General features: G+C 41.8%; 1 protein-coding gene across 5 annotated transcripts in view; it reads right to left on the reverse strand.

Annotated features, from left to right (window-relative positions):
* huwe1 (HECT, UBA and WWE domain containing E3 ubiquitin protein ligase 1) overlaps positions 1 to 22,516 on the reverse strand; it is a 35,056-nt gene extending 12,540 nt beyond the window's left edge. For 2 of the 5 annotated variants that reach the window (XM_065960896.1, XM_065960895.1), the window contains exons 1-59: positions 22,460 to 22,516; positions 22,196 to 22,265; positions 21,819 to 21,917; positions 21,110 to 21,316; positions 20,836 to 20,988; positions 20,678 to 20,740; positions 19,853 to 19,930; positions 19,709 to 19,756; positions 19,451 to 19,619; positions 19,263 to 19,363; positions 19,020 to 19,170; positions 18,791 to 18,918; positions 18,572 to 18,712; positions 18,356 to 18,461; positions 18,136 to 18,243; positions 17,952 to 18,053; positions 17,685 to 17,765; positions 17,357 to 17,463; positions 16,789 to 16,966; positions 16,610 to 16,701; positions 16,320 to 16,522; positions 16,113 to 16,170; positions 15,813 to 15,989; positions 15,355 to 15,600; positions 14,203 to 14,336; positions 14,007 to 14,119; positions 13,735 to 13,917; positions 13,414 to 13,630; positions 13,200 to 13,322; positions 12,837 to 13,074; positions 12,095 to 12,442; positions 11,138 to 11,260; positions 10,949 to 11,044; positions 10,253 to 10,522; positions 9,876 to 10,028; positions 9,642 to 9,769; positions 9,456 to 9,537; positions 8,283 to 8,459; positions 7,605 to 8,147; positions 7,245 to 7,440; positions 6,941 to 7,108; positions 6,694 to 6,842; positions 6,546 to 6,612; positions 6,228 to 6,451; positions 5,901 to 6,112; positions 5,588 to 5,770; positions 5,278 to 5,450; positions 5,054 to 5,193; positions 4,792 to 4,867; positions 4,453 to 4,551; positions 3,436 to 3,563; positions 3,198 to 3,357; positions 2,685 to 2,913; positions 2,376 to 2,554; positions 2,192 to 2,281; positions 1,846 to 2,006; positions 1,691 to 1,733; positions 479 to 847; positions 88 to 298 (exon numbers count right to left, since the gene is read on the reverse strand). In XM_065960896.1, the coding sequence (XP_065816968.1) occupies positions 88 to 298; positions 479 to 847; positions 1,691 to 1,733; positions 1,846 to 2,006; positions 2,192 to 2,281; positions 2,376 to 2,554; positions 2,685 to 2,913; positions 3,198 to 3,357; positions 3,436 to 3,563; positions 4,453 to 4,551; positions 4,792 to 4,867; positions 5,054 to 5,193; positions 5,278 to 5,450; positions 5,588 to 5,770; positions 5,901 to 6,112; positions 6,228 to 6,451; positions 6,546 to 6,612; positions 6,694 to 6,842; positions 6,941 to 7,108; positions 7,245 to 7,440; positions 7,605 to 8,147; positions 8,283 to 8,459; positions 9,456 to 9,537; positions 9,642 to 9,769; positions 9,876 to 10,028; positions 10,253 to 10,522; positions 10,949 to 11,044; positions 11,138 to 11,260; positions 12,095 to 12,442; positions 12,837 to 13,074; positions 13,200 to 13,322; positions 13,414 to 13,630; positions 13,735 to 13,917; positions 14,007 to 14,119; positions 14,203 to 14,336; positions 15,355 to 15,600; positions 15,813 to 15,989; positions 16,113 to 16,170; positions 16,320 to 16,522; positions 16,610 to 16,701; positions 16,789 to 16,966; positions 17,357 to 17,463; positions 17,685 to 17,765; positions 17,952 to 18,053; positions 18,136 to 18,243; positions 18,356 to 18,461; positions 18,572 to 18,712; positions 18,791 to 18,918; positions 19,020 to 19,170; positions 19,263 to 19,363; positions 19,451 to 19,619; positions 19,709 to 19,756; positions 19,853 to 19,930; positions 20,678 to 20,740; positions 20,836 to 20,988; positions 21,110 to 21,316; positions 21,819 to 21,917; positions 22,196 to 22,240 (9,026 nt within the window). In that variant the 5' untranslated portion in view covers positions 22,241 to 22,265; positions 22,460 to 22,516. Of the gene's footprint in view, positions 1 to 87; positions 299 to 478; positions 848 to 1,690; positions 1,734 to 1,845; positions 2,007 to 2,191; positions 2,282 to 2,375; positions 2,555 to 2,684; positions 2,914 to 3,197; positions 3,358 to 3,435; positions 3,564 to 4,452; positions 4,552 to 4,791; positions 4,868 to 5,053; positions 5,194 to 5,277; positions 5,451 to 5,587; positions 5,771 to 5,900; positions 6,113 to 6,227; positions 6,452 to 6,545; positions 6,613 to 6,693; positions 6,843 to 6,940; positions 7,109 to 7,244; positions 7,441 to 7,604; positions 8,148 to 8,282; positions 8,460 to 9,455; positions 9,538 to 9,641; positions 9,770 to 9,875; positions 10,029 to 10,252; positions 10,523 to 10,948; positions 11,045 to 11,137; positions 11,261 to 11,707; positions 11,765 to 12,094; positions 12,443 to 12,836; positions 13,075 to 13,199; positions 13,323 to 13,413; positions 13,631 to 13,734; positions 13,918 to 14,006; positions 14,120 to 14,202; positions 14,337 to 15,354; positions 15,601 to 15,812; positions 15,990 to 16,112; positions 16,171 to 16,301; positions 16,523 to 16,609; positions 16,702 to 16,788; positions 16,967 to 17,356; positions 17,464 to 17,684; positions 17,766 to 17,951; positions 18,054 to 18,135; positions 18,244 to 18,355; positions 18,462 to 18,571; positions 18,713 to 18,790; positions 18,919 to 19,019; positions 19,171 to 19,262; positions 19,364 to 19,450; positions 19,620 to 19,708; positions 19,757 to 19,852; positions 19,931 to 20,677; positions 20,741 to 20,835; positions 20,989 to 21,109; positions 21,317 to 21,818; positions 21,918 to 22,195; positions 22,266 to 22,459 lie in introns of all 5 variants that reach the window. The other 3 variants (XM_065960894.1, XM_065960898.1, XM_065960897.1) reach the window with 3 other exon arrangements.
* Positions 22,517 to 24,014: the final 1,498 nt, after the last annotated feature.

Raw genomic sequence — 24,014 nt, forward strand, 5'->3', positions numbered from 1 at the left:
TTCTAAACATTTAAGGTTATTGCATCAAGACATACAGGCTACATGATAATGCTTCTTAAAATTAATTCTGTCGGGAATGCTACTAACCCAGTCTCTGCATCTGTCTGCCTGTCGGTCAGGCCACTCTCCCTGCTGCCAGAGAGCTCCTGAGACAATATGGCAGTCTGGGCAGGGTTTGGAGTTGACTCTTCCTGAGTGGCAGAGGCAGGGCTGCTGGTATCCATTGGTGACCCTTCAAGTTGTGACACACCCACTACTGCTGGCTCTGACGTCTCCACAATGTCTGGACTAAGGGAGGCTGGAAAAAAATAAATAAAAATAAAAACAGTAAGGTTAAAGGCATTCATGGTAGCAACATTTCCTTTAGCACATGACCTGTAAATGACAGTTGTGGCTACGAGCGTTGTCAACATCATTTATAGCCGTGTGTCCTTACTGTTGGCCATCTGAATAAAGAGAGTTTTCAAAGTTATTCTACCTTCCCTGCCTTCATCCAACGCTCCTCCTCCACCACCTCCTCCGACTCTCTCACCGATTGTGGGTGCCGGGGACATTTCCATCTGAGATGCCTCTGCTTCACTGTTTGGCCTGTCGCCTGTTGACAAGGGTGGAAGGCCGGCCCGTGCTAGAGCAGCCAGTGAGCTGACATGAGACTCGGCCAGTAGCAGGTCGGTAATTGGCTGGTGGACCTGCTGACTGATCGCAGTCTCCAGGGACACCAGGGCCTGTTCATGAGGAGCAGGAGTGGTGGGGGTGACCTCTCCAGAAGGGGGAGCAGTGAGGAAGCCCTCGGAAACTCTGGGTGGGTCCAGACATGAAACTGTACCACCCTGAGCCTGCTCACCCTCTGCATCAATCAGGGAGAAAACATAGGTTGAGATAGGAATACACATTTAATTCATTCATACATTTGAAAAAAGAAACAGTCTGAAATCCATTTTCATTTACCCCAGAAAATATACATTTTTTCAAATACAGTATAATACTTTCTGGTACTCTAAAATAATCAGATTATAATATTGTTGAAATAAAGCTAGCTAGCTTTTTTCCTTTAAATTTACCAGCTACCAAAAAGTATCTGAGAATATTTTGAAATATTAGAAATCATTTGCCTTTTACAAAATTGTAGCCAAATAAATAATAAATAAATTATTTAAATTATTATTTTAAAACCGTATGAGGGTGTACATGACTTATATTAGGGGAAAGGGAGTTAGCACACATAAACAGAACTTATAAAGAATATGATTATTAGTTGTCGACATCGTGCTGTGGGGCCCCAGCTGAGGAAGGCAGTAAGTTGTATAGTTATCTCCGCAACGGGGTGAACAATCCTGATCCCCAACAACAACACAACTTACTACCTCACCACAGCACAGCCAGCTCCATTATATTTTACTATAGAGGAAAATGTAAATAAGCTGTATGTGATTTAAGCAGCATTGTAAATAAAGAAAGGATCGACTTGGCAGGAGATGATGTCGAGCTGGTATAGCGTTGCCATAAGAAAGACAGTAGACTGTATAGTTATCTCCCAGATCTGGTGTGATCCTAAAACTATACAAACTACTACCTCATCCCACAGCACGCTCTGCTGGTTGAATTTCTTCAGAAGCCGGTCCCTCAGTAAGGTCTGTACCCAAAGATTATTTTACAGAAGTGTACACTTAATCTAAGCAAATGTCAATACCTGCAGTGTTCTCTGCACCATTAACTGCCCCCAATCCAGAACCCTATGGACAAAAACAGTTGACATGAATAAATAATCAATCAAAAGTCCAAGATGTGTGCACTTTCATGATGGAATATTCTTACTTCTACACAGACAACATTTAACAAACAAACCTGGAGGCTCTGTTCCCTGGCCTGCTCTGCACCAGAGGCCCTCCTCTCATTCTGCTTAGACTCCTCCTCCTCAGCCAGCTGCCTCCTTCTCTTCTCCCTACGTTCTTCTAGTTCTTCATCCCTTAGACTCTCAAGATGCTGCAGGATAGGGACCTTCACCACTGAAAGCAGATGTAAGAATTCATCCTTGATTAATGTTGTAATAGGTCCTCAATTCCAATTATTGCCACATAAACCTATTATCTTATTTCTGGATAATAAGGTTGAATGATGATGATTGTGTCCCAGTCCTTTCTCCACCAAGTCTGGTAAAATATGCAATGATACTATTTTAAGACCAACTTACCCGCTACACAGTCGTGCATACTCTCACTATCCAGCACTTTGCACTCATCTGTCCATCGTGTTAAGGCAGTGGGAATACTGGAGAGGGTTCCTAGAGAGTACCAAGGTAACAATCATGTTCAGAATTCCAGATAATACTAAACCAAAATACTGTCACAAGGAAGATAACACATGGTAATCCCAACCTGCTTGTCCCCCAGTACTGCTCTGCTCATGGAAGAAGTCATCCAACAACTCATCATCAGAACGAGCGATGATGTGCACATCCTCATTTCCAACCAAAAGGCGGGCACGACCACGAGATTGCAGAGGCAGGGAGCTGGACAGCTGTAATATGTCTGCTGCAGCACTTGGGCCCAATAATCTAATAAAGGATGACAAGAGGAACAGAATTTTTAATAAGCATCTCTCTCTCAAAAAAAAAAAAAAAGGCTGCGGTGTAACAGATGTTCCAAAAGAGTGTTGCTGCCACCCAAAAATAAACATGCTATTACCTTTGCAAGATGAGAGGCGGGTTAGGCTGGCGGTTCCCTGGGTAGTGGACATGGATTGTGTGTCCACTGTTGGCAGTGAGCTGGCGCAGTGTGCGTTGGCTGCGTCCCATGCCCTGTGCCAGGCGGCTGCTAGTGCCTGCCACACCTAGGGTTAGGGAACCATGGTCAGCATGGCGAACCATCAGTGGGTGGGAGCTGGGGATGTTGCCTGGGGAGGGAGGGATGTCAGCTGATGGAAAAACAACAGAAGACAGTAGGCAGACATTAGGGGGACAGCTCTGGCACCATCCCAAGGAATGTTTATGAGGGTTGAGGAAATCTGTTTTCTGCATAATTTCTGTGTGTATTTGTAAATCTATATTCAGTTACAAGAGCTACCATCCATTCATCTCATAGACAGAATTAATCTTTGAAAAATAAGGCTGATCATGTGTTTCTGCAAGGATTAGTGATTGGGACATTCAAAAAAATAATATGTTAAAGCCTAGTTAATATTAAGACAATGTTGCTTACCATTGTTGGAGAACATGTTGTCAAACTCTATGATGAGGTCATCATCCCTGTCAAACCTTTCGAAACGGATGTGTGGTGCCGCATTGATGTCAGGAAAGTCCTCATCCAACTCCATCTCTGAACCTTCATCATCATCGTCCTCATCTCCTTCCTCATCATCCTTTAAGAAGAGACACAGTGAGCCTAAGGGTAAAGCCACAATCGAGATCTGTTTTAACAACCTCCTTGTTATTCATACCTGATCCTCCTCCTCCTCTTCTTCCTCCTCCTCCTCTTCATCCTGGCTGTCTTCGTCATCATTACTGCCACTTGAATCTTCCTCCTGTGTGTGCTCCTCATCCTCCGGTTCCAGGATGTTCATGGAGTCTGACAGATGGGAAACACAGTGTTGCTGACAAGGATATCTGAGAGGGTAGTTATCATGAAACACCAGGGTTGGGGACTATAACGTGACCTCATAGGTACTATAATAATAAAGAATTCTGGCCACTGAAAATGACGTAAATCCTGCCACACACCCAAAAAGTACAGCAACACCGGCCTGGGATCCAAAATATATAACATTCCAGTGATAAGTAATATTATACTGAGCCTATTTTCTCAAAACAATTAAATACAATAAATGCAGGTTTATTTAAAGTTCTGTACTTTTAAGAAAATGCATTGCTGTTTTATAGCTTCTGTCTACAGTATTTTTCCTTTGCTTATTGTTTTGCACCAAAACACCAAGTCAAATTCAATGGCAATAGCAAATGGTTCTGATAAAATAATCAAACAAATTTTGGGCTACCAAACTATAATTAACAATAAAAAATAGCCGGCTGTAAAGTCAGCAGACAGACGCACTTGTAGAAACACTGCCATAAAATCTGTAAATTTGTATGTAAACAAGTGAATCAACAAAAAAAGATTATATAAAAAATAAATCATATAACCTTTAATAGACAAGTGTAGATTAAGTCATGTATTCAGACATTTCTCATTAAATGGTAAATGGACAAATGGACAATGGCTTGTATAGCGCTTTTCTAGTCTTTTGACTACTCATAGTGCTTTTACACTGTAGGTCACACCTACATATTCACACACTAAGGGCAGAAGCTGCAATGTAAAGTGACCATCAGAAGTAACTAATCCCATTAAAACCTGATTTAACACTTTGTAAGACTTTTGAAGGATCTGTGGGAGCCCTAAACTTTACGGTGAAGAGTGTGTGATTTTAGACAGCCAAGGTTGTGATATTTAAATGTCTTACCTTCCCGGTTGGCCTGAAGAGTTGATGCCTGGCTAATATTTGAGGGGGCCTCATCCATCAACACATCTTCTTGCGATTCATCTTCACCGCTGCGTCCCACTGATAAAAAGAACAAGCATACACACCCTTTAGGTTTCTTTGCCCTTTGCAATACCATCAGTACCTGCACTTTGGAATTATGTGTATAAATCCCAGCAGTAAAGGGAGCTGTTATTCTAAAATGGTTATGCAGACTGTTAACATGTATTTATCTTCTAAAACAGATAACTAGTCTAACCTTGGCATGCGTGTTTACCATCTAACCTTACTGTCACCGTTCAAAATAGTCCAGTGGCTTACCTATAATTGTACTATTGACTGCACCGGCATCTCTTTCCAGAAGCTCATCAATCAGATCCACAAGCTCATTTTCCACCTACAACAACAGAAAATTAAATACAAACCAGAGAAAGATACTGTGGCTTAATGGATGTCATACCTCAGAACTCATTACCTACTTATGGTTATACCAACTTTTATATAAATGTTGTTCATTATAGATTTTATAAATGATGTAATGCATTTATAAACCATTTGAGTACGTGTGTAATATGTCAATCACCTGCATAGCCTGTGTGCTGAGAACCTCTGGCTGACCAGCAATGACCACAGTGTCTCCCTCAGTCTCTCCATCCATGAGGTCACTGTCTGTTCCCTGCACTCTGTGGTTGCCCTCCACTGGCTCTGCCTCTCCAGACTCACCTAGAAATAGATGAAGCGTGTTAGCACAAGACTTTTCCAGAATAACTACTTCTACATTGTAACTGATGAGACTCGTGTGGATACCTTGGTCCTGAGTGTTGCTGTTGCTGTCTCTGGCAGCACCCACAGTGTCATGTTCGGTCTTGTTCTTGCTGGAGCCTCCTTTGCCCCCAAACAGACTGCTGGGTTGGTTAACAATGCGGGACAGAGTCTCCAAAGGCTTCAGAGCAGCATTCACAGTGTTGGCCATGTTGGGACTAAACCAAAAAATGTGAAGACATTTTTTTTTTAAACGATTTTGTTCAGCCACAGGGTCCATTTAACTTACTAGTCTAAATATCTACATTTCTTTTTATATTAATGCTAACCAAATCAATATAGTATACTATTTTACCTGGACAAATCCAAGCTGTGGGGCACACGAGCCAAGTCATTGACCAGACCTTTCTTCAGGAAGAGCCTGATGATATTGTTCATGCCATTGTGTTGCGTCTTGGCTGCTGCTGTGCTGTAGAAACTGGATGTTGAGGGACAGGACTCCATAATGGTGCTGATTATGCACATCACTGCCTGGAGCCTGTGATGTATATGTACAAGGACAAAGAAGGAGAACAATGATAGGGTTTTGTACAGAGTCCTTAAAACTATGACTTAAATGGCTACAGTGTCAATACAAGGTTGGTTTACTTGTTTTTAATGCTACTTACCTTGCATGTTTTTCTGCACCTTCTGTCATTGCAAGTGCTCTACTCAGGGCAGCCTTCACCTCATTGACCAGGGCCACCTGAGCATCAGTTCCAGTGCCGGCAGCTGCCAGGCTTGCTAGGAAGAGACGTGCCAGGGCTGGGGTGTCCTTATCCTCTGAGTTCTGGGTGTGTGGCAGTAAATGGTCGAGCACAAACGCAAGAACACTACAATCCTGTTAGGACAGAAGGAGGGTCAAAACAAGTTAAAAAAAAATATTTTTTTTTTTTATAAAAAGAATCCCAATGAAGATGTGTGAAATGCTGACATGATTTAGTTTAACTACTAACCTCTTTAATAAGCTCTGACTGTCCGGCGGTATAGCAGTAGGAGGCAATTAGTGTGGCAATGCCAACATAGGAGCGCACTAGTTCAGCCAGCAGTCTCAGGATGGTGGATGTAGGCATTAAAGGCTTGCTTGCCTTCACCTTAGATGCTTTACTCTCCTCTGAGCTGGTACTCTTCTCTCCCTCCTGTTCTTTCTTTTCCTCCCGCATCTCTTCTGGTGTGGTGGCTGAGGAAGGAAAATTATTGCAGTGTTACGCATCTAATATACAGTCAAATGTAATAAACAGAAACTATGACAACGGTCAGTCTGACAGTCTCACCTTCTCCTTGTGGAGTGCCAGACTGGGATGACTCAGCCACACCTCCATCAGCAGCAAACACTTGAGTCTGAGGAGAAGAAACACAGGTTTATTTCTCATTGCAGAGATGACGCACAACATATTTGAATATAGCGACCCTGTCACTCACATTGATATGGAATGCAGACTGGGAGTCAAAGTCGCTGCCCTGTCGGGTTAGTCTGTACTGCTGGTAAACGTCATCGCCAACATCCTGCAATATCTGGCAAAGGTCTTGACCACCAGGCACAGCTACTGCACGCTCTTCTTGGCGCTCAGCTGTAACATACACACACACACACACACACACAAATGAATAAAATGACATACACAGCCTTGAAAAAGATAGCTATCAGGCGCATTTTAACATGTCTTACGTTCTTCAGGAGCATGGTAGGCAGCCAGAGCATTGAGCATGTCATAGATTACTTCTTTGATGGTATCAGGGATGGGTGGTAAGGGGGACAGTTTTAGAGGGGTTGTCTTCACTAGCTGCACAGCATTTGGTCCCTTAATCCGAAGGTTCTCAAACTCATCATCTGAGGCTTTGAAAAAAAGGTTACACATAGGTTAGAAAGATTAAGACAACTATAATGCTCAATAATTTGATCACATTTTTAATAGTTGTAACTATCTACTCAATGCTTAACAACATCTCCCTAGAGCAGCTTGCACACTCACCTGTGCCGGCTCCCCGAGGTGCAGGCAGAGCGATGCGGACACAATTGCTCGCTGTTTCAGCAAAGCATTCAGGGTTACGGCAAGCGGCAGGGCCCAGGACACGAAGGATGTAATTGATTTCTCTGGATCCAAGGCTGCCTGACACCACTCCTGAGGTGGTACTTCCTGCTCCACTAGTCACTGCGGACCTCACCACCTTTGGCAACAGATTGTTAATGAAGTTTTTTAATGAATCAACAGAACTTCGTTTTCATAAATTTCCATATTTTCCCAAATTAAATTTAAAAGTGCAATTTAACTAGTTAAAAGTGTATTCACATACTAAGCTCTCTTTAAAACATGAGTGGAATAGACACTGACCTTTTCCATGGTGTGTCGCAGCGTGGCTGGATCTTCTATGATGTGTCTGAACAGCAGCGTGACCAGTGGGGTGAAGCCATTAAAGCCAGAGCTTTGGGTCAGCCCCAGAATCATCCGTGTGCTCTTCAACTCTGCAAACATCATTGCATAGTGGTGGTTCCTTGTTAGGCGCAAACAGAGACGCAATGTAGCATGGAGGGTGTCTGGGTCCACAGGAACACTAATCATGCTGACACAGGCACGAATAAGAACAGTGGTCATGTCCTCAGTCAGGCCCTCTACAACAATATCTGCGCGGTCTGAATCCACACAAGATGAGGGACCTGATGGGGTCTCCTTCAGCTGGCTGGAATCCTCCTTTGGAGCACTCATCTCGACTGCAGCCACCGAGTCCAAGTCAGTATGAGTTTCTTCCACTTTGTTTCTCTCTCCCTCTTCTCTCTCAGTGTCTGTGATGCTGCCAGCCTTGGCAGGCTTTGGCAGGCGAGGTACTCTCTGGACAGTCAACATCACTGGCCTCCTGTTTCCAGTCTCTTCATTTACCTGTCCCAAAGATTGGTTTTAAGTCAAATAAAGCAATAAAGTTGAATTCTACAACACACCATAACATTAAAGATTAAATGAAGTTTAGGGTTATTCTCTGGAAGAAGAGTAAGATGGTTCAGTGTTCTTGTGTACCTGCACCATGGTGTTAAACTGCACGGTGTATCTCCTACGTCCAGCTGTGAAGCGGACACTGCTCTCCCCAGCCCTCCACGCTGAGTCAATGGTACTGTTGTTTGAGGCGCTGTAACTGCACCAACGGCCTGAACGATCATCGAACCATCGCCAATTATTCCCGTTGGGCTGCAGATACTGAAAGTAGTCAAAATTCAATGATTAAAAAAATATCAATAAAGGGATGTCAAAATAACACATAATACAGAATACAAAAACTAAAGCGCAATAAACTTGACAGGGTGATATTTATGCAACCATGTTTGATGGGATTGCATGTTTTAAGTGTAAGTTTGCAAGTAGCAGAAATATTTATCTTTTATCTAGACACAGCTCAATCCAGGAAGCAAATGTTAAATAGAGAAAGAAAGACGTTATGTGTGCCGACTAGAAGAATATACCATGGTGACGCAGTTCTTGTGATGTTTGTCCTTGTGGGTTTTTTTGTATTCTTCCTACTCTTATCTGTCAACGACTCAGTACTCACAGAAAATTCTGAAGTCTAAAAAAAGTCTATACCTGTGCATTTCAATTGGTGTACAAAATTAAGTAGGTTACTTGCCTCTTGAAATAGTTACTTAAGCCGCCTCAATTCTAACCCACTGCTTTAGCTACCGTTGTGAATGAAGAACCAAACTGCTTAAGATCCTACTGCATCTCTATGTGAGATCCCAAAGCAACTTCAGTTGGATGCTATGTTTGGATCAGATCCCCATGGTTCAAGGCCACACGTGAACAGCGGAAACACAACTTTTCTCAGCTTTATCTTGCGGTGTCTGTGTCATAGAGGTATCAGCTGGCAGTTACTTGCAGTAACAGTGGTTTGGGAACAAATACTGTTATTGTTGGATGCAGGATTTCATATTAGATAGTTTTACTCAGATTTTTAAAAGCACTTTCTAAATAAAAAGGGAGTTCAGGTTTACCTAACTGCTTGTATTATTATTCATATATTATTATATATATTGTGCTTGTATTTTTTGCATTTATTTTGTGTACATAAGGCCGGCCTAATTGTGTAAATACAGTGTAAACTTAGTCTTTATTTTGTGTTTAATAAAAACAGCTACCACCTAATTGGGGAATTTCCTGTGGGAAACACTGTAATCTTTAAATGTGGATGTGTTTTAATACCTTGTTCATTTGTTCCCTGCGCTTTGAGGAAACTGCCATCTTCTCATAGAAGTCAATGATCAACAGAACTGGTGTGATCCATCTGCAGAAAAAAAGGCATATTTATTTTTTAGAAATTGGCATTTTAGATTTAAAAAAAATGACAAATGCAAATGGGATGCTTTTGTAAGACTATGCAAAACTCACTTAGGTGTTTGTATGTCTTTCTGCTCTTTAGCAGCCTGCAAACAGGGTTGCACAACTTCGAGCAGCTTAATGAGCAGTTCGAGAATCCCACTGTTTTGCACCACTCTAGCACCAAAGAGCTTCAGTTCCTTGTAAAAGAAAAAAAATGGTGTGAAAAATGAACATGTACAAGAATAAATTTTCTGCGACGTTATCCACTATTCATAAAACTTTTGATTGGTGTGTTTCTGGTACCTCAAAGAGCAAAGTAAGCAGTAGAATTCTTGTTGCCAGTTTGGAGGCCTGGGGTAGAGTGGCCATCTGTCGGGTCCACTCAGACACTGTCTTCGTGTCACTGGTAGTCAGGGGCTCAGCTGCCCTGATCAGCACGTCTGCTGCGTCCCACACCTACACGTAAAATGGACACAGTCAGACTCATACAATAATCCTGTGCTGCTTATTTTCTTTTTATGATTACAAGTTCACAGTTTTGAAAGGTTCTAATGTTCAAATTGAATTATTGACAAATTACAAAAACACAAAATAGCATACAAAGCCATATTTGCATTAAGGATATGTTAGGTGTGACAAGTGTCGGACTGCAAGCAAGCAACAAACTCATCTTCACTGACCTGGTGGACAACCTGTCCAAGGAGTTCATCCCTGTACTCCGCGCCACTCCTCTTAATGGCAGTCATCAGCAGGTCACAGAGTCTGTAGACTGTGTCAGGCAGCTCGTCCAGAAGGTGGAAGCAGCCAGGCAGCATGGAGTCAGTGAAGGTATGCAGCTCCTTAGGATCTAGCGGCTCAGCCTCCATGAAGCGCTCCAAGCAGCGGGCTTCCTCCTCCTCTGCCCGCTCCCTGGCTCTCCTGTCCTCTTCCTCGCGTCGGCGTGCGGCTTCCTGAAGCAGACATGCAAATAATTTTAAAAGCAGCACAGCTAAACACCTATTGTAAATGGAGCCTTTTTAATATTATTTCTTTTAAATCACCCCTTGACAGTGTGTGCCAGTGATGACAATAACTAATCAGACCTATCTAGTGTTTTTGTACCAGGCTGTAAACATGTTAAATATGCTGTCAAAACAGCTTTTTTGCCTGTTGTCTGTATGTGACTACCGGTGTTCCTGGAGCCAACTGCAGGATTTTGCACTTCCGCATTAGCTTAATTTTTCAAGACCGGAGGTTGCCGCTTGATTATTACTCATTCTTTTACTTAGCAATATTTTTTTTTTACTTGTTTAAGAACATTGAATCTATGCTTGTCATATTAAATGTGATCTATATATATAAACTTGACTCCAAATTAGGCAGTAAGAATGACACACCTCAGGTGAGTCGGAGCGCTGCTCCATGCTGACCTCTTGCCCAAGTGACATGGCGATGGCCCTCATCATCTGATCCTCTTCAGACATAGTCATGTCCTATACAAAAAAGGGGATTTTTAGACAATGTCAGATGCCAGAAGATAGTTACATAAAAAGGAAATAAATAATTCTCTGTCTATGAATCCTTACCCTTACTGCTCCGCCAAGAAGTGGTGGAGGGTGTGTAAGTAGGTACTCAGTGGCCTGCTCCATGGTACTGGTGTTTAGTAGGGCCTCCATAGCATGCTCTCTTGAGAAGCCCATATCCATCAGCTTAAACACAACATAAAAAGGTAAGTTATTTGTAGAAAAGTTAACAGAGTTTTTGCGATAAACAAAGGGCAAATCAAATGAAAGAGGTAATGATGAGGAAGATGACAACTCAAAGATGTCATGAATGGCGAGGGAAAGTCAAAAAAGCTTTTTGACTACAAGAAGAAAATTAGACACTCTTGCTTATTTCTGTTCTGGACTCTTTTTCCAATTAACAATGCATTGACCTCCCCAATCCCTCTTACAAAGACACAATCAAACCCTTTTCCTTCATAACACAACCCTGATAATCTACGTAAAAAGGAAACATTACCAATAACCTGGTTGAAATTTCTCTCCCCTGTCCTGTTTAATCAGTCCAAATTAGCCAACCTTTCACAATCCCTTTCGCTCTCATACTCTCAACTTTTCCTTAATTTCTTCCCTTTTCCCTGATGCCTCTTATACCTGCTGGAGATGCTGCTGGCGGACCTGTTCATGCCTCTCTCTCCCTCTGTCTCTTTCCTGTTATAAAACAAACGGTGGCCCAGCATTCAGTGCATGCAGAATATGGGGAAGGAACAATGACATATAGAACCTTTTTTTTTTTGCTTTCTTAGATACCTAGCTAAATAATCATACAGTTAGTTTTTGCTGTGAAAACTTATTACAGTTATAGCAAAAGTTAAAATACTTAGAGGGCTGCTGGAATAAACTACAACTTGCAAGCAGAAAGATAACCCTTAACCCACAAACAATTCAATAGAAAAATCCAGAAATTATTTTTGCTGAGAGCAAAAAAAGTGAACAACTTTATTGAAAGGGGCCACACTGTTTAACAGCTCTAGCACATACCTGTGTTAGCTGGGCCTGGTTAACCTGGGGCTCACGGCGGGGGGTCGAGTTGGTTGACTCTTCAGCTGTTCCACCTGCTGGACCTCCAGATGTTGTTCCAGTTGCTGGTGGTGCCTCTCCAGTTGTAGTTGATGCTCCAGGGGCAACACTAGGTGCCAAAGGACCGGTGGGGGGCGCCTCTTCTTCTGGACGCACTGTGCCCTCCCTCTCCTTAGCCAGGCGCTCCTGTATTACAGGTTCCCCTCTAAGGATGTGGCAGAGAATGGCCAGCATGGATTCAGCCATCCTACCTCCATACACCTTCAGAGGCTTCCTATTCCACAAGCTGCGGATGCAGCTGAATGCAGCCTGGTTAAAAAAATGAGTTCGTTATAATACAGAACCGCCAACATGCATTTATGACAAATGCTGCAACCTATTGCCTTGTCAGAAAAAAAAGGCATAAACCTTAAATCTTGGCAGCTCCATGTGCAGTCCAAATTAACTTAATACCGCTCTGTTGTTTATATACAGGACTTGTGGTATTTTAGAATTTAAAAGAGGTCATGAAAGGTTCTCCCAACCCTGTTATTCATAATATACAATTTTCTTTTTTAAGGAGAGCAGGAGCATTTTTTTTATTGTGTCCCATCTTTTTCCCCACTTGAATGTATCCCTGTAATTTGTTTCCCAAGTCTAAAAAACAAACCCAAAAGCTTTGTATAAAGGCACTTTCTGACTCATGAATGAGTCAGAAACTGACCTTTTGAGTGACTATGAGGAACCGTAGGGCGCTGAATTGAGGCATGGTGGGGGTGACTCCAGGCATTTTAGCTGGCAGTGAGTGGGGTGAGTCCAGCACAGTGCTTGGGTTCACCATCTTCTCCACCAGCATTAGCCAAGCATCCAGGAATTCCCCTGTCCCATCTGGTAAATCTGTATGCTCTAGACCCTCAGACACAGGCACCTTCCCGCCCATTGACAGGGCCCAGTTAAATGTCCTGCACAAACACAACACAAGCAATAAATCACCTGTTTAACATATTCATGAGAAACATATGGATGACGATTCAAGTTCAAATACGGTTCTTGCTCCTGATGTCTAACTGCCAAGTGTGGAACTCACTCAAATAAGGCATCATGCCCCCCAGAGCAGAAAAACTTTTGCAGCATGAGGTGGTATGGGTACTTCCTCTCATCAAACAGCATGGGAGATGTAAAGCCCACAGAGCAGATGAAGAAAGTCAGCCTGTCAGAAAAAAAACCCAATCCATATCACTTATGTTGAGCAATGCATATATTAACAATGGCATGTGATGGTAGAGATAGTAAGATCGTACCTGAACCGAGGGGTGGGTGTGTAAGGTGGGGGCTGCCAACTCAGACCCTTGGTTAGGAGCTTTGTGAGGGCAGAGGCAGTGGCCCGAGCAGCAGGCGTTGGAGTAGTGCCTGTGCTTGTGGCATGGTGTGAGCGGCGCTGGCGCACTGGAGAGCCAACACACAGCTTCACCAGCAGGCCAAAGAGCTCAGCCAGAGCCCTACCTAGTCTAGATGAAGCTAAAAAGAAATCCATAGTTATGCATTTCTCAATAAACTCATGGCAATTTGAGACTATGTCCAAAACATGTTAAAACTGAAACGTTTTATGGAAATTAACTTACCAGAGAGAAGCGGTTTTATCTGTTTAATGCGGGTGGCCATTGCTGGGGTGAGTTTGGACTTTGCCTTAGGGTCAGTTGCAGTGGGTTCGTCTGTCTCCATGGGAGCCAAGGTGTCTCCATCTAGACCCATGCCTTCCAAAAGACCACCAGCAGATGAATCCACAGACACTGCCTCAGACTCTGCTGAATAAAGGAAGAAGAAATTGGATTCAGGGGAAGGTGGTCCAGGTGCACGGTGTATTTCAATAAACAAATGTAAAACATAATATTACCAGTTTTCTTGGAGCTAGAGGCTGCTGTTGCTGCAGTGCTGCTTGATGGCTTCTCCTCTTTGGGTACCAGTTTCTGCATATCTGCCTGGCCAAACTCACAACCTGAAGGCAGACTGTTGGGCACAGATAAGAGTAGTAAGAGGGTTAAAGCAGTCTACAGAGTTGGAATAATGAGAATAAGGTATAAGGGATTTACCTGTTAGGTGTGCAAAGAGACAGCAGCACAGTGCTCTCCCACACCAGTGAGCAATACAGCTGACTGAGCTTGTTAAGAACACTCAAACCCAACTGGGAGCCCCACTGGTTGACGGAGATAGCTCTGATCTCACTCTGAAGAAAATAATAGAAACATGTGATGAGCATCACAAATCTGAGAAACCCCTCCACAACTAAAACAACAAACATCATTCTTGGTAATCTGCTGACCAAAACTTCTGTAATTTGCAAATGTTTATATCACAAGTTTACAGTTCCATGTCTTTAATTTGCTATTGAACACTGATCAACTTTTCAATTATGTTTTTGATTGTTCTAAATTTAGGGGGTTACCTATGGCATTATAGACAAAGGAAAGTTTGGTTTACTCAACAACACACTAGGGCCGTACTCAAAAAATCAATACGGCAATATATCGTCATGTGCTCCTTGCAAATACGTGTATCGATTTAGATGTTACAGAATCGCTGTGATGACAGTTTTAAAGACAGCTGGCCTATGGTGCAGTTCACAATAACACCATAGCTCTGGGATTCAAATATTTAAATGTATTTAGGATCTTTGAGTACCCAAATTGAAGTGTTTTAAGTTGTAGGATCCTCATGCCTCTGTTGTTATTCTCAACAATGAAAAACAGCTGTTGTAGTGAATTCTGTGTAGGACATGATCATTATCCAAAATCAATGTATATCGTGATATGTATCGTATCGTGGCTTCTGTATCGTGATACGTATCGTATTGTGGGGTTGTGGGAAATACCCAGCCCTACAACACACATTGTTTTCATTGTTTAGGTCCAACTACTTAAATTATTTGGAATAAATTATTGTTCCTACATATATATTTATGGAAAAAAGGAGTGTGTATCACCATTGTGAGATATGCATGTCTCTGGGACAACACAAAAAATAGCTCCAGAGAGCCGCAGGAGGAATTACTGCAGAGGACACCTTTGACTACCAACATAAAGTAATGCCCTGTATTCACTCCCTTAACTTCTTAACAATCACTGATGTTCATCAAAATCATATCAGGCAAACATAGACCAACTTAGTGGACATTATATTTTGGTAATTGAAATACAATGAGAGGACATCAATTCTATCTTCAAAGAAACAACATCCATATTTACCTGTCCTACTCTGCAGGTGTGGACAAACATGAGGATGTAGGCATGTGCTGCAGTTAGAGCGTGTAGCAGAGGTGTGGCTCGGGCTGACAACGTGGCATCGGTGACGTGTCCTGCGTTAGCCAGCTCTCTTAAAAGCACAGACCCACCAGGCACCTCAATTGGTCGATGAAGTGGCTCCAGAGACGTCAGGATACTGTCCAGTTGGCACAGGCCCTCCTGGAGTACCTTAGGCTCATGGGAGAGAGTCTAAAGGAGAATGATTAAGAGGGACAAGCAATTTAATATTAGTTCAGAAAACGTATATTTCTTTAGCCTTTTATTATTAAGTTGCTCAGAAAGTGTGAATTATTCATGAGCTAAATCAGGCAGTTTAACATTAAAACCATTATTGATGTAAACCTTTCTTAATAAATGAAAATAATACACACACAAAAAATCTGATTTGTTTTGGTGCTCACCAGTATTGACTTGCAGACACCAGCCACAGCTTGGCAGGCAGCAGAAGTGGGAAAATCTATGGGCAAGTTGGGAAGGCCCAGAATAGAAACCAGAGGCAGCAGTCCTTTCTGGTTCACAAACTCTTGACAATGGTCGTCTGTTGTGTTGTTGCTAAGTATAGATTCCACAAACTTCATCTAGAAAACATATGCATTGACAATAAACATATGTACTGGGACAGAAGTAATCAGCACTTTTGAGCTTTAAGTGTTTCACAATATAGACAAATCACTTCTGAAACTGTCAAAATTATAACTCACCACATTCAGAATATAATCCATTAGAGGAATGGGTATCCGCTCCTCAGTGCCCACCACCCTGCAAAAACAAAAAATCATCAAATGACAAGTACGAGCTCAAATATTTGAATTCTTGTTGATGATTTGAAAAATAAAAGTCTATGATGACTTATTGTCCTATTCTATTGTGTTATAAACTCAGCGTCATACAGTTCAAGTGGAACTGACTGTCTGTTGCTCTCTGGTTCCCCCTGTTGCTGGCTGAAAGTGTGGAGGGCCTCTTCTTCTTCTTCATCCTCACTGGAAGCTTCTTCAGCAGCATGGCTGGAGCGTGCTGGTGGCACTGCCACAGTGCCGTCTGCTTTCTGGATGGATGGTTTCTGACAGATGTACTCAGGGGCTCGACCTAGGTTGCAGATCTCCTCCAGTAGCTATAATATGAATACAGCATTCATTATCCTGTCAATTCATGAGGAGACGTTTGAAAGAGCAACTACATGAAAATCTAGGTAGACTACCTTGATAATGGCAGTAGTAGCATCGGTCTTCAAAGTGGGCTGGTGCCTCATGAGCTCATCCACAGCACTGCCTAGGTTGGAAGCAGTATCACCTTAAATCAAATACAGAATATGTCATTCACTTAAGAAGGTTCCACAGGGGAAGATCTTACTTACATTGCACATATAGTTAAACTCACCCAGTGGGTCAGAACTGCGACGCCGTCGCATGGCAGGCAGGTAGTCAGGAGACAAAAGCACTTTGAAGAGGCGCTCGAAGGGCTGGCACTGAACAAAGGAGTGCAGGCCTCTTGCATTCAAGCACAGGGCACTAAACACGTTGGGTAGGGAACCCAACACCTCACGGGTAGCAGGTACCTGGAAGCAAGAAAAAATGAAATATGTTCTATGTTGCTCCAACAGTAACAAAAAAAAAAAAAAAAAAAAAAAAAAAAGGAGAACAGTGCTGATGTACATTGATGGAGTGCAACTGAACCACTTTTTTTTTTCTAACTAGCCCCAGCTAAAGAAATCTAGCCCATGTCTGGCAATAGATTGGCTCTTTGACCTTCAAATTAAAGTGATGCAGGCAGTAACAAAAGCTGAACAAATTGGACAACTTATACATACACTATAAACAAAGGTGCGAACAGCAATTTATCTTGAGTCCAGTTGTGTTTGGACATTCATTTAAAAGCCAAGTTTAACAGTCACAGCACAAGCAAAGATTAAAAAAAACAAAAAACAATAGCTATGCTGGAAACTCACATCTTTGATTAGAAGGGCATGCAGCATGACATCAGTGAGACCATTATCCTGTAAGGAGGAGAGCAGGGATGGCTCCTGGAACACGAACACTGTCACAACCTCTGTCGCTAAAAGCCCAAAAGGCAGAGACAAGGGCAGGAAGGAAAAAAAATAAAAAAAATCATAATCCAAGAAACAAACAGCAAAACAATGACAAAATATTCAACACCATATTAAATCAATAAAAATAAAGTTTATTGTGTTCAAAAACTACGACATGAAGTACGGTAAATTCAATTAGATCAGACAATTTGGAAGACTTTATCTTCAATGACTATTTTGAACTCACCTAAAAGAAACAGTGAAGGGCCATAGTATTCTGCATTACTAATGATGTGCTTGAGTGAGGTAGGCAAGGACCCGTCCATTACTATAAAGTGAAAAGGGTGCACATACACACATTAACATCAAACAGTTCCATAAATACACATTAATTTTGAAGAAACTAATAATGACTATTTAGCATATATATTCTTATAGTGAGAACAAAATTTTAATATAATCCTGCATCCAGAGTTTGTTTTATAGAACAGCCAAGAGAATGCTAACGACTCACCATGGCGGATACCATCAGAAAAGGCAGGGTCCTGGATGGCTTTCTTCAAGAAATTTAGCATTGACTTTAACAGAGCTGCCCGCTGGGGGATACACTGCACACCTAGGGGGAGACATTGTCATTTCAATAATGGATTAAAATCCTGACATAGTTTGTTCATCTGCTGTGTGTCTGCTGTACATACCAGCACGAGGCGCGTTAGGAGTGTTGCTCTGTCCTCGTTGCTCCGCCTCTGGTCTGGAGCCAGAAGATGTTGAGGGTCCAGGGCTGCTTTCCATGGCAACTTCTGACACTGTGGCAAGACATTAAATTGAAAATGAACCAGTCAGATAAAAAACAATTGACTTGTTGATATTACTTTGATTAGATTAATACTTTTTATTAGTCTATCCTAAGTGACTTACTCTCCATGTCTGTGTCCATGTCTTCTGACTCCACTGCTGCACTGGGCCTCTGAATCTTTGGCTTAATGACAAAAGGGCACTCTTTCCTCGACAGGTCCACCTCATGCTACAAATACAAAGTAATTGACAACAGAAAAGAGAGAAGAATGGCTTAGTCTAGAGCAAAAGTGTCTGACTCTGACGACAAAAACAAAAAATATAAAGTGCATAACCAACCTCTAGCCTGCAGATGAAAATGGAAAGGCCGCTATGGGATTGAAAGGCAGCCATGTCAAGGTTGGTGATGAGGTCCACAACCCGCACTGCTCGTGTCACAAAGGTGATCTGGTCCTGCTCATCCCCCAGAAACTTAATCACCTATAAAATGAAAGGTATTAAAAGTAAAGCCTTAAATTTGGTAATCCATCATCGTTTTTTAGCAGAGTCGGGATATACCTTCAGGAGGGCTTCCATCATGCCACAGGAGACTAGGGCTTCGCCTCCAGCATCGTAGCTGGCCAAGTGGTAGAGGAATGAGAAGAGTGCAGTGGCAAACTGGTGTGGGTATGGTTCCATCAGAGGATCTAGAAAATGTAATTTAAAAGTTGAAAAGAAGAGAGGCTTTAATTTCCTTTTCTTTTTAGAATCCCACTTCAAGTTAGCAAATAAATGGACCCATTCTCACCAATCATTGCTTGAATACAGTTTCGGACCAACACAGGCAAAAAGCCATGGTAGGAGGCAGTGCCGGTGCAGTCGATGATGTTTGAAAGCTTGGGCGTCCTCTCCAGATGGACAATCGAAGTTAAAGTGCGCAGAGAGGCTGCCTTGATATCCTAAAGAACAAAATTGTCCAAAAACATTTTGTTAAGTAAGTAATAGTGCTTCTGCAGGATAGACATTTAGTGTTATGACACAACTGTCTTACCACAAGCTGTTTGTCTGTGATCTGTAACACATCCACCAGCTCCTCTATCAAGCCGTTGTACAGAATACTGTTGGCTGACTCTTGGAGTGCATTTGAATACACTGCAAAGAAAAAAAAGTTAGACATAAAAAAACAAACAAACAGAAAACTCTTTCACATCTTATCTTCGATAAAAAGCATCTACTAACCCAGTATAGAAATTGCATGTAGTCGGGCCTGCACAGCCTGCAACCTCTTCTTGTGGTTTGAGAAACCATGGGCCAGTCGAATATGTGTGAACAGCAGGGTTTGCTTGTCTTTAGGGATGTTGTACATCACTGTCAGCGACTCCATGATCTCAGATGGGCTCTCTGAAATCTGACAGTCAAAGAACAGCATGTGTATGCTGAAAACGACCACATATCAATATTAAATATCTACCGTAAAATACAAAAAATCCACATTACCTTGTCAAGCTGCTCGATGTGAATATAGTGTAGTGTGTTACTACTTGTCTGGAGGGGAAAAACAGATGTCAAAAACAGCCATAGACACGGATATACAATGTATTTATACCAGAATGATTGCATAAAATAAATGTTTGACTGTACCTTTCTCTCTACTTTGACCTCAGGACCTGGCTCTGCATAAAACTCAAAGTGCAGTGTGGTGGCACTAGGAGGGTACTTCTGCTCCAAAGAAGGCAGCATGGTAGGGACAGATAATTAAAAAATTATATACTATTTATATAATTATACTGTTTATGGGTTTTATCTAATAATTATTTTAGGGGCTTTTTCTGCCTTATTTGGAGAGACAGGATAGTTGATAAGAGTCGGAAATTGGGGAGACAGAGTGGGAAATGACATGCCAAAAAGTAGCTGCAGGTCAGATTTGAAACCGGGCTGCCTGCTTCGAGGACTAGACTAGTGCAGTGACCACTCGGCCACTGGTTGCTTCTGTTTATATTTATAAACTTTACAAATAATACTGTCAAATGAGACATCAATTACACAGGTATGACAGGTTTGGAGGATAAATGGTTTTTGCTCTTATTATGTTGTTGCTCTTGTCTGTTTCGTAAGTCCATATGGGCCTGGTTCCCTTTTACGCATCAAAATACTGCTACTAGAGGACACCAGTAGCCTAGTGGTTAGTGCTTGCGCCCCATGTACAGAGGCTATAGTCCTTCAAGCTGGCAACCCCAGTTTGAATCCAACCTGTGGCTCCTTTCCTCTTTACCATTCCGCACTCTCTCTCGCCCAGATTTCTGACTCTATCCACTGTCCTATCTCTAAATAAAAACATAAAAAGCTCAAAGTAAACAGTTTAAATATACTGCTATAACTTCTACTACAATAAACATAAAACTAATAGTCCCACAGCTCTTGGTAGCTAGTAAAGAGTCATTGAACATCATTCAGTAAAATTCTTACCCCCATAGGTAGATCCCTGCAGCACTCAGCCAAACCAAAGCCATTCTCCTTTCCTCCCCAGCTCTACAGAAGAGAACAAAACAACTTAACAATAAAGCTCTTTCACTTGAGGGACAGTTGGAATGATGGCAATAGAACAACAATAGTATTCACTAGACCTCAGCTAGGTGTTGCAGACGGGCCAGTAGAGGTGTCCTTTTGTCAGATCCCAGTCTTGTGATGTAGTTGGAACGTTTACTGAACACATAGAGCAGGTTCAGCACAGACAGGACCACTTGCATGTCACATGAGGCTAACAAGGTGGTTAAGTGCTGTAAAGAGGGGTGATAGATAAAAGAGAAGTTAATTAGCTGCTTCACACATTCCTTTGTGACATACATACAGTCCGGTATATCAGAGAAATGATCGACAGTGCCCCATGTTCAAGCATACCTCTATGGAGCTGTAGAGGTGCCTCGAGAAGCTATACTCAATGAGTAGGGCTGTGAAGTTGAGCACTGCGAGAAGCAGAGCTTTGAGCTGTCCGTTGTCTGGACGGTCACACACCAGCAGCCATGACATGTTCTCCACTGTCTGGCCTGCATCGCACAAAATGCCATCAAAGCGATCCAACAGATCCACCCAGTGGTAAAGCTCACACTGTTGAAGACATACAATCGAATTTTCAGTCGATCAAGTAGAGGCTAATCACCCAAACTTCTCTATTCTTGTCAAATACATGGAGAAATGCTTTGTCTATATGAGTGACATGGATGATAGCAAGTAGCTATCAAGTTTGTGGCATTTATACCTTTAAGTTAAACTGATGTAAATGACCACAAACTCTCAATATGTTTGTATTAAGGGGTATTAATATTGACTTTAATATCAGTTCTTTTTGGTTTTCAGATGGAGCTGAGGCAGAATATAAAAATTCAGAATGCTCTAAATAAAGAAAATTGCAGTAAATTAGAAAGTAATTAAAGCATCCAAGTGGGCAAGAGTCAATCCACAACACGACTGTTAAATAGCAGAAAATGTATCACTGTTTCAGGCCTCAGTGCAAACTAAGACTAGAAACAGAATCAAAACATATCAAATAATAGCTGAGCAGTGGCATTAGAATGGAGATCGATTAACATGTTCTTATTTCAAAGCTTACCTTGCCAATATTCCAGGTCTTGATGTGCTGGAGTTCAACCAGCAGTTGCTCATCACTGCATGCCTTGAGCTTCTCTATAAGTATCCTGCAGTCTGCAGGCTATAGGTTCAGAAATAAAACAAAATGGTTAGTGAAGCAAGAGCTAACAGACCACCTATTCTTCTTTCCTTATCATAGTATTATATGATGAGATGTTTAAATTTGCATTTCCTCTGTTAATGCAGAGTAGAGGGAAACCCACAGACCCACAGTATTTCTCTCATGTGTATTAGCAGGGTCAAGATTTATAAATTAATTCACTTAACTGAGATGTGTCAATATTACTAAATTACCAATAGGCTAAAAAGGATCAGAGACAAAGTATTAAGAATACTCACAGCTTCCGTAGGTGTTTTCTTTAACTTGCTTCTGTCGACCTTCATTGTCGATAATCTCTAGTAGTTACTCCTGTTGAGAAATTTCTATTACCATCAGGATAGAAATCAATGTGCAATCCAGTTTGCTATTATACAGAACTACTTAGATTTATAGTCATAAACAAGGAAGATATTGCACTATAAACATCAGAATATTATAGAACCAAAAACAATGGATATAATATTAAAAATGCTTGACTAGTACACATCTTATTATATACTTACACAAAATTACTTGGCAATACCACACTTAGCAGCATTTTCCAGTCATTTTACCTGCAAAATGATGGTAAAAATCAAATTAGAAACATTGCTACACATACCAAAATACAGACAGAATTTGCACAGGTGTACCCTTAAGCATTAGATACAACATTGTCATGAAAGAAGCACATTAGACATTAAGTAAAGCTAAAAACCAGTTGGAGAGAATACAAAGAGCATCGTAAGAATATATCTAATGAAAGACCTACAAGATGGACTGCAAGTGCAAATTAAAAAAAATACAAGAACTTCTTAAATATCAAAAGAGCACATGATTAATGAGCAACAGCATTTATTATAATAGGTAATTTCCTTAACGGTATATTCCATCTGACAAATGACTATTCATAGTCAACTGTGATAAGGATGTAATAAAATTGACTTTTTGTTTAGGTTATCTAGGCTGACCATCACAAAGCTGACCAAGGCAGAGCATTAGCTACTGGCTAACTAGCGACATACGACACAAAGTTAATTGAATCAGGCTGGGCCCTTTTTTGATGGCCAAAATAATTTGTCCAAGGATCCTCATACTTGGAATTCAAATGGTGTCTCAGTAAAAACAAATCGCTACCTCCCTGTATGCGTGCCAATCAATACCTCAAGTTTCTTGACCCTGACAGGTAGAGTTATAGTTACCTAGCTCACAAGCTAACGTCAACCCTGCTAACAGCATAACGTTATTCACCGAATATTCCCACCACTGTGCACTTTTTTTGGAAAGCTAATTTTTCCACAGAAGACAACGTTTTGCTTTTTCACAGGCGTGTGGACAATACAATACAAGTTGGGAAAGTCCAGCGTACAAGACGAGTATTTCAGTATCGTCTGCTACGGAGTTGATGTTAGCTCCATGAGCAGCTAGCAGGAAGCTACCGGTAACGCTAGCAGGTGGTGTTCAAAGCAGCTGAATATCACCACATCATAAAAGTAAGCCAAGTCAAAAACAAGTACATGGTGTACTCAACGACAAACAGCGAAACTATAGCTAACCCAAAAACCAAGTAAATGTAGATATGTGTGGCAGTAGTGTGAATCCAGATTTCACAGATTCACCATGCTGTCCTGACCGGACTCTTCACTAAATTTAGGTCGGTGCTGTTCAGGCCGCAGAAGAAGCCCGCAATCCACACTCAAGCGTCAAGACTATGTTTCGGTAAAAACGAAACCATAAAAACACCAAGTCGACGCCCAGAGACGGTAAAATGGTGGGTGACAAATACCTGATTTCAGGCAGCGGTACTTTCTGAAGGCTCTTACCCTGGCTTCCTCGGATAAGACAGTCGTAGCACGCGTTAGCTCGTCGGCTAGCTGCCGTTAGTTGAGTAGAAAGCAGAAACGCTTAATAACTCGCTGAATCATTGTCGGACGAGTCTAACGTGACACTGCGAGTTTTGTTTCTGTTTTCGGTCGGGCAAAATTACGACCGGCTACCGGCACTGTATTCAAGTGTGCTCATCCGTCCGCTGCTTTATTTTTTCACAGTATCCGCGCCTGTTTCCACAGCACATCAGCA

This window comes from Labrus bergylta, chromosome 12 (genome assembly GCF_963930695.1).
Source record: "Labrus bergylta chromosome 12, fLabBer1.1, whole genome shotgun sequence".
NCBI classification, from domain to species: Eukaryota; Metazoa; Chordata; class Actinopteri; order Labriformes; family Labridae; genus Labrus; species Labrus bergylta.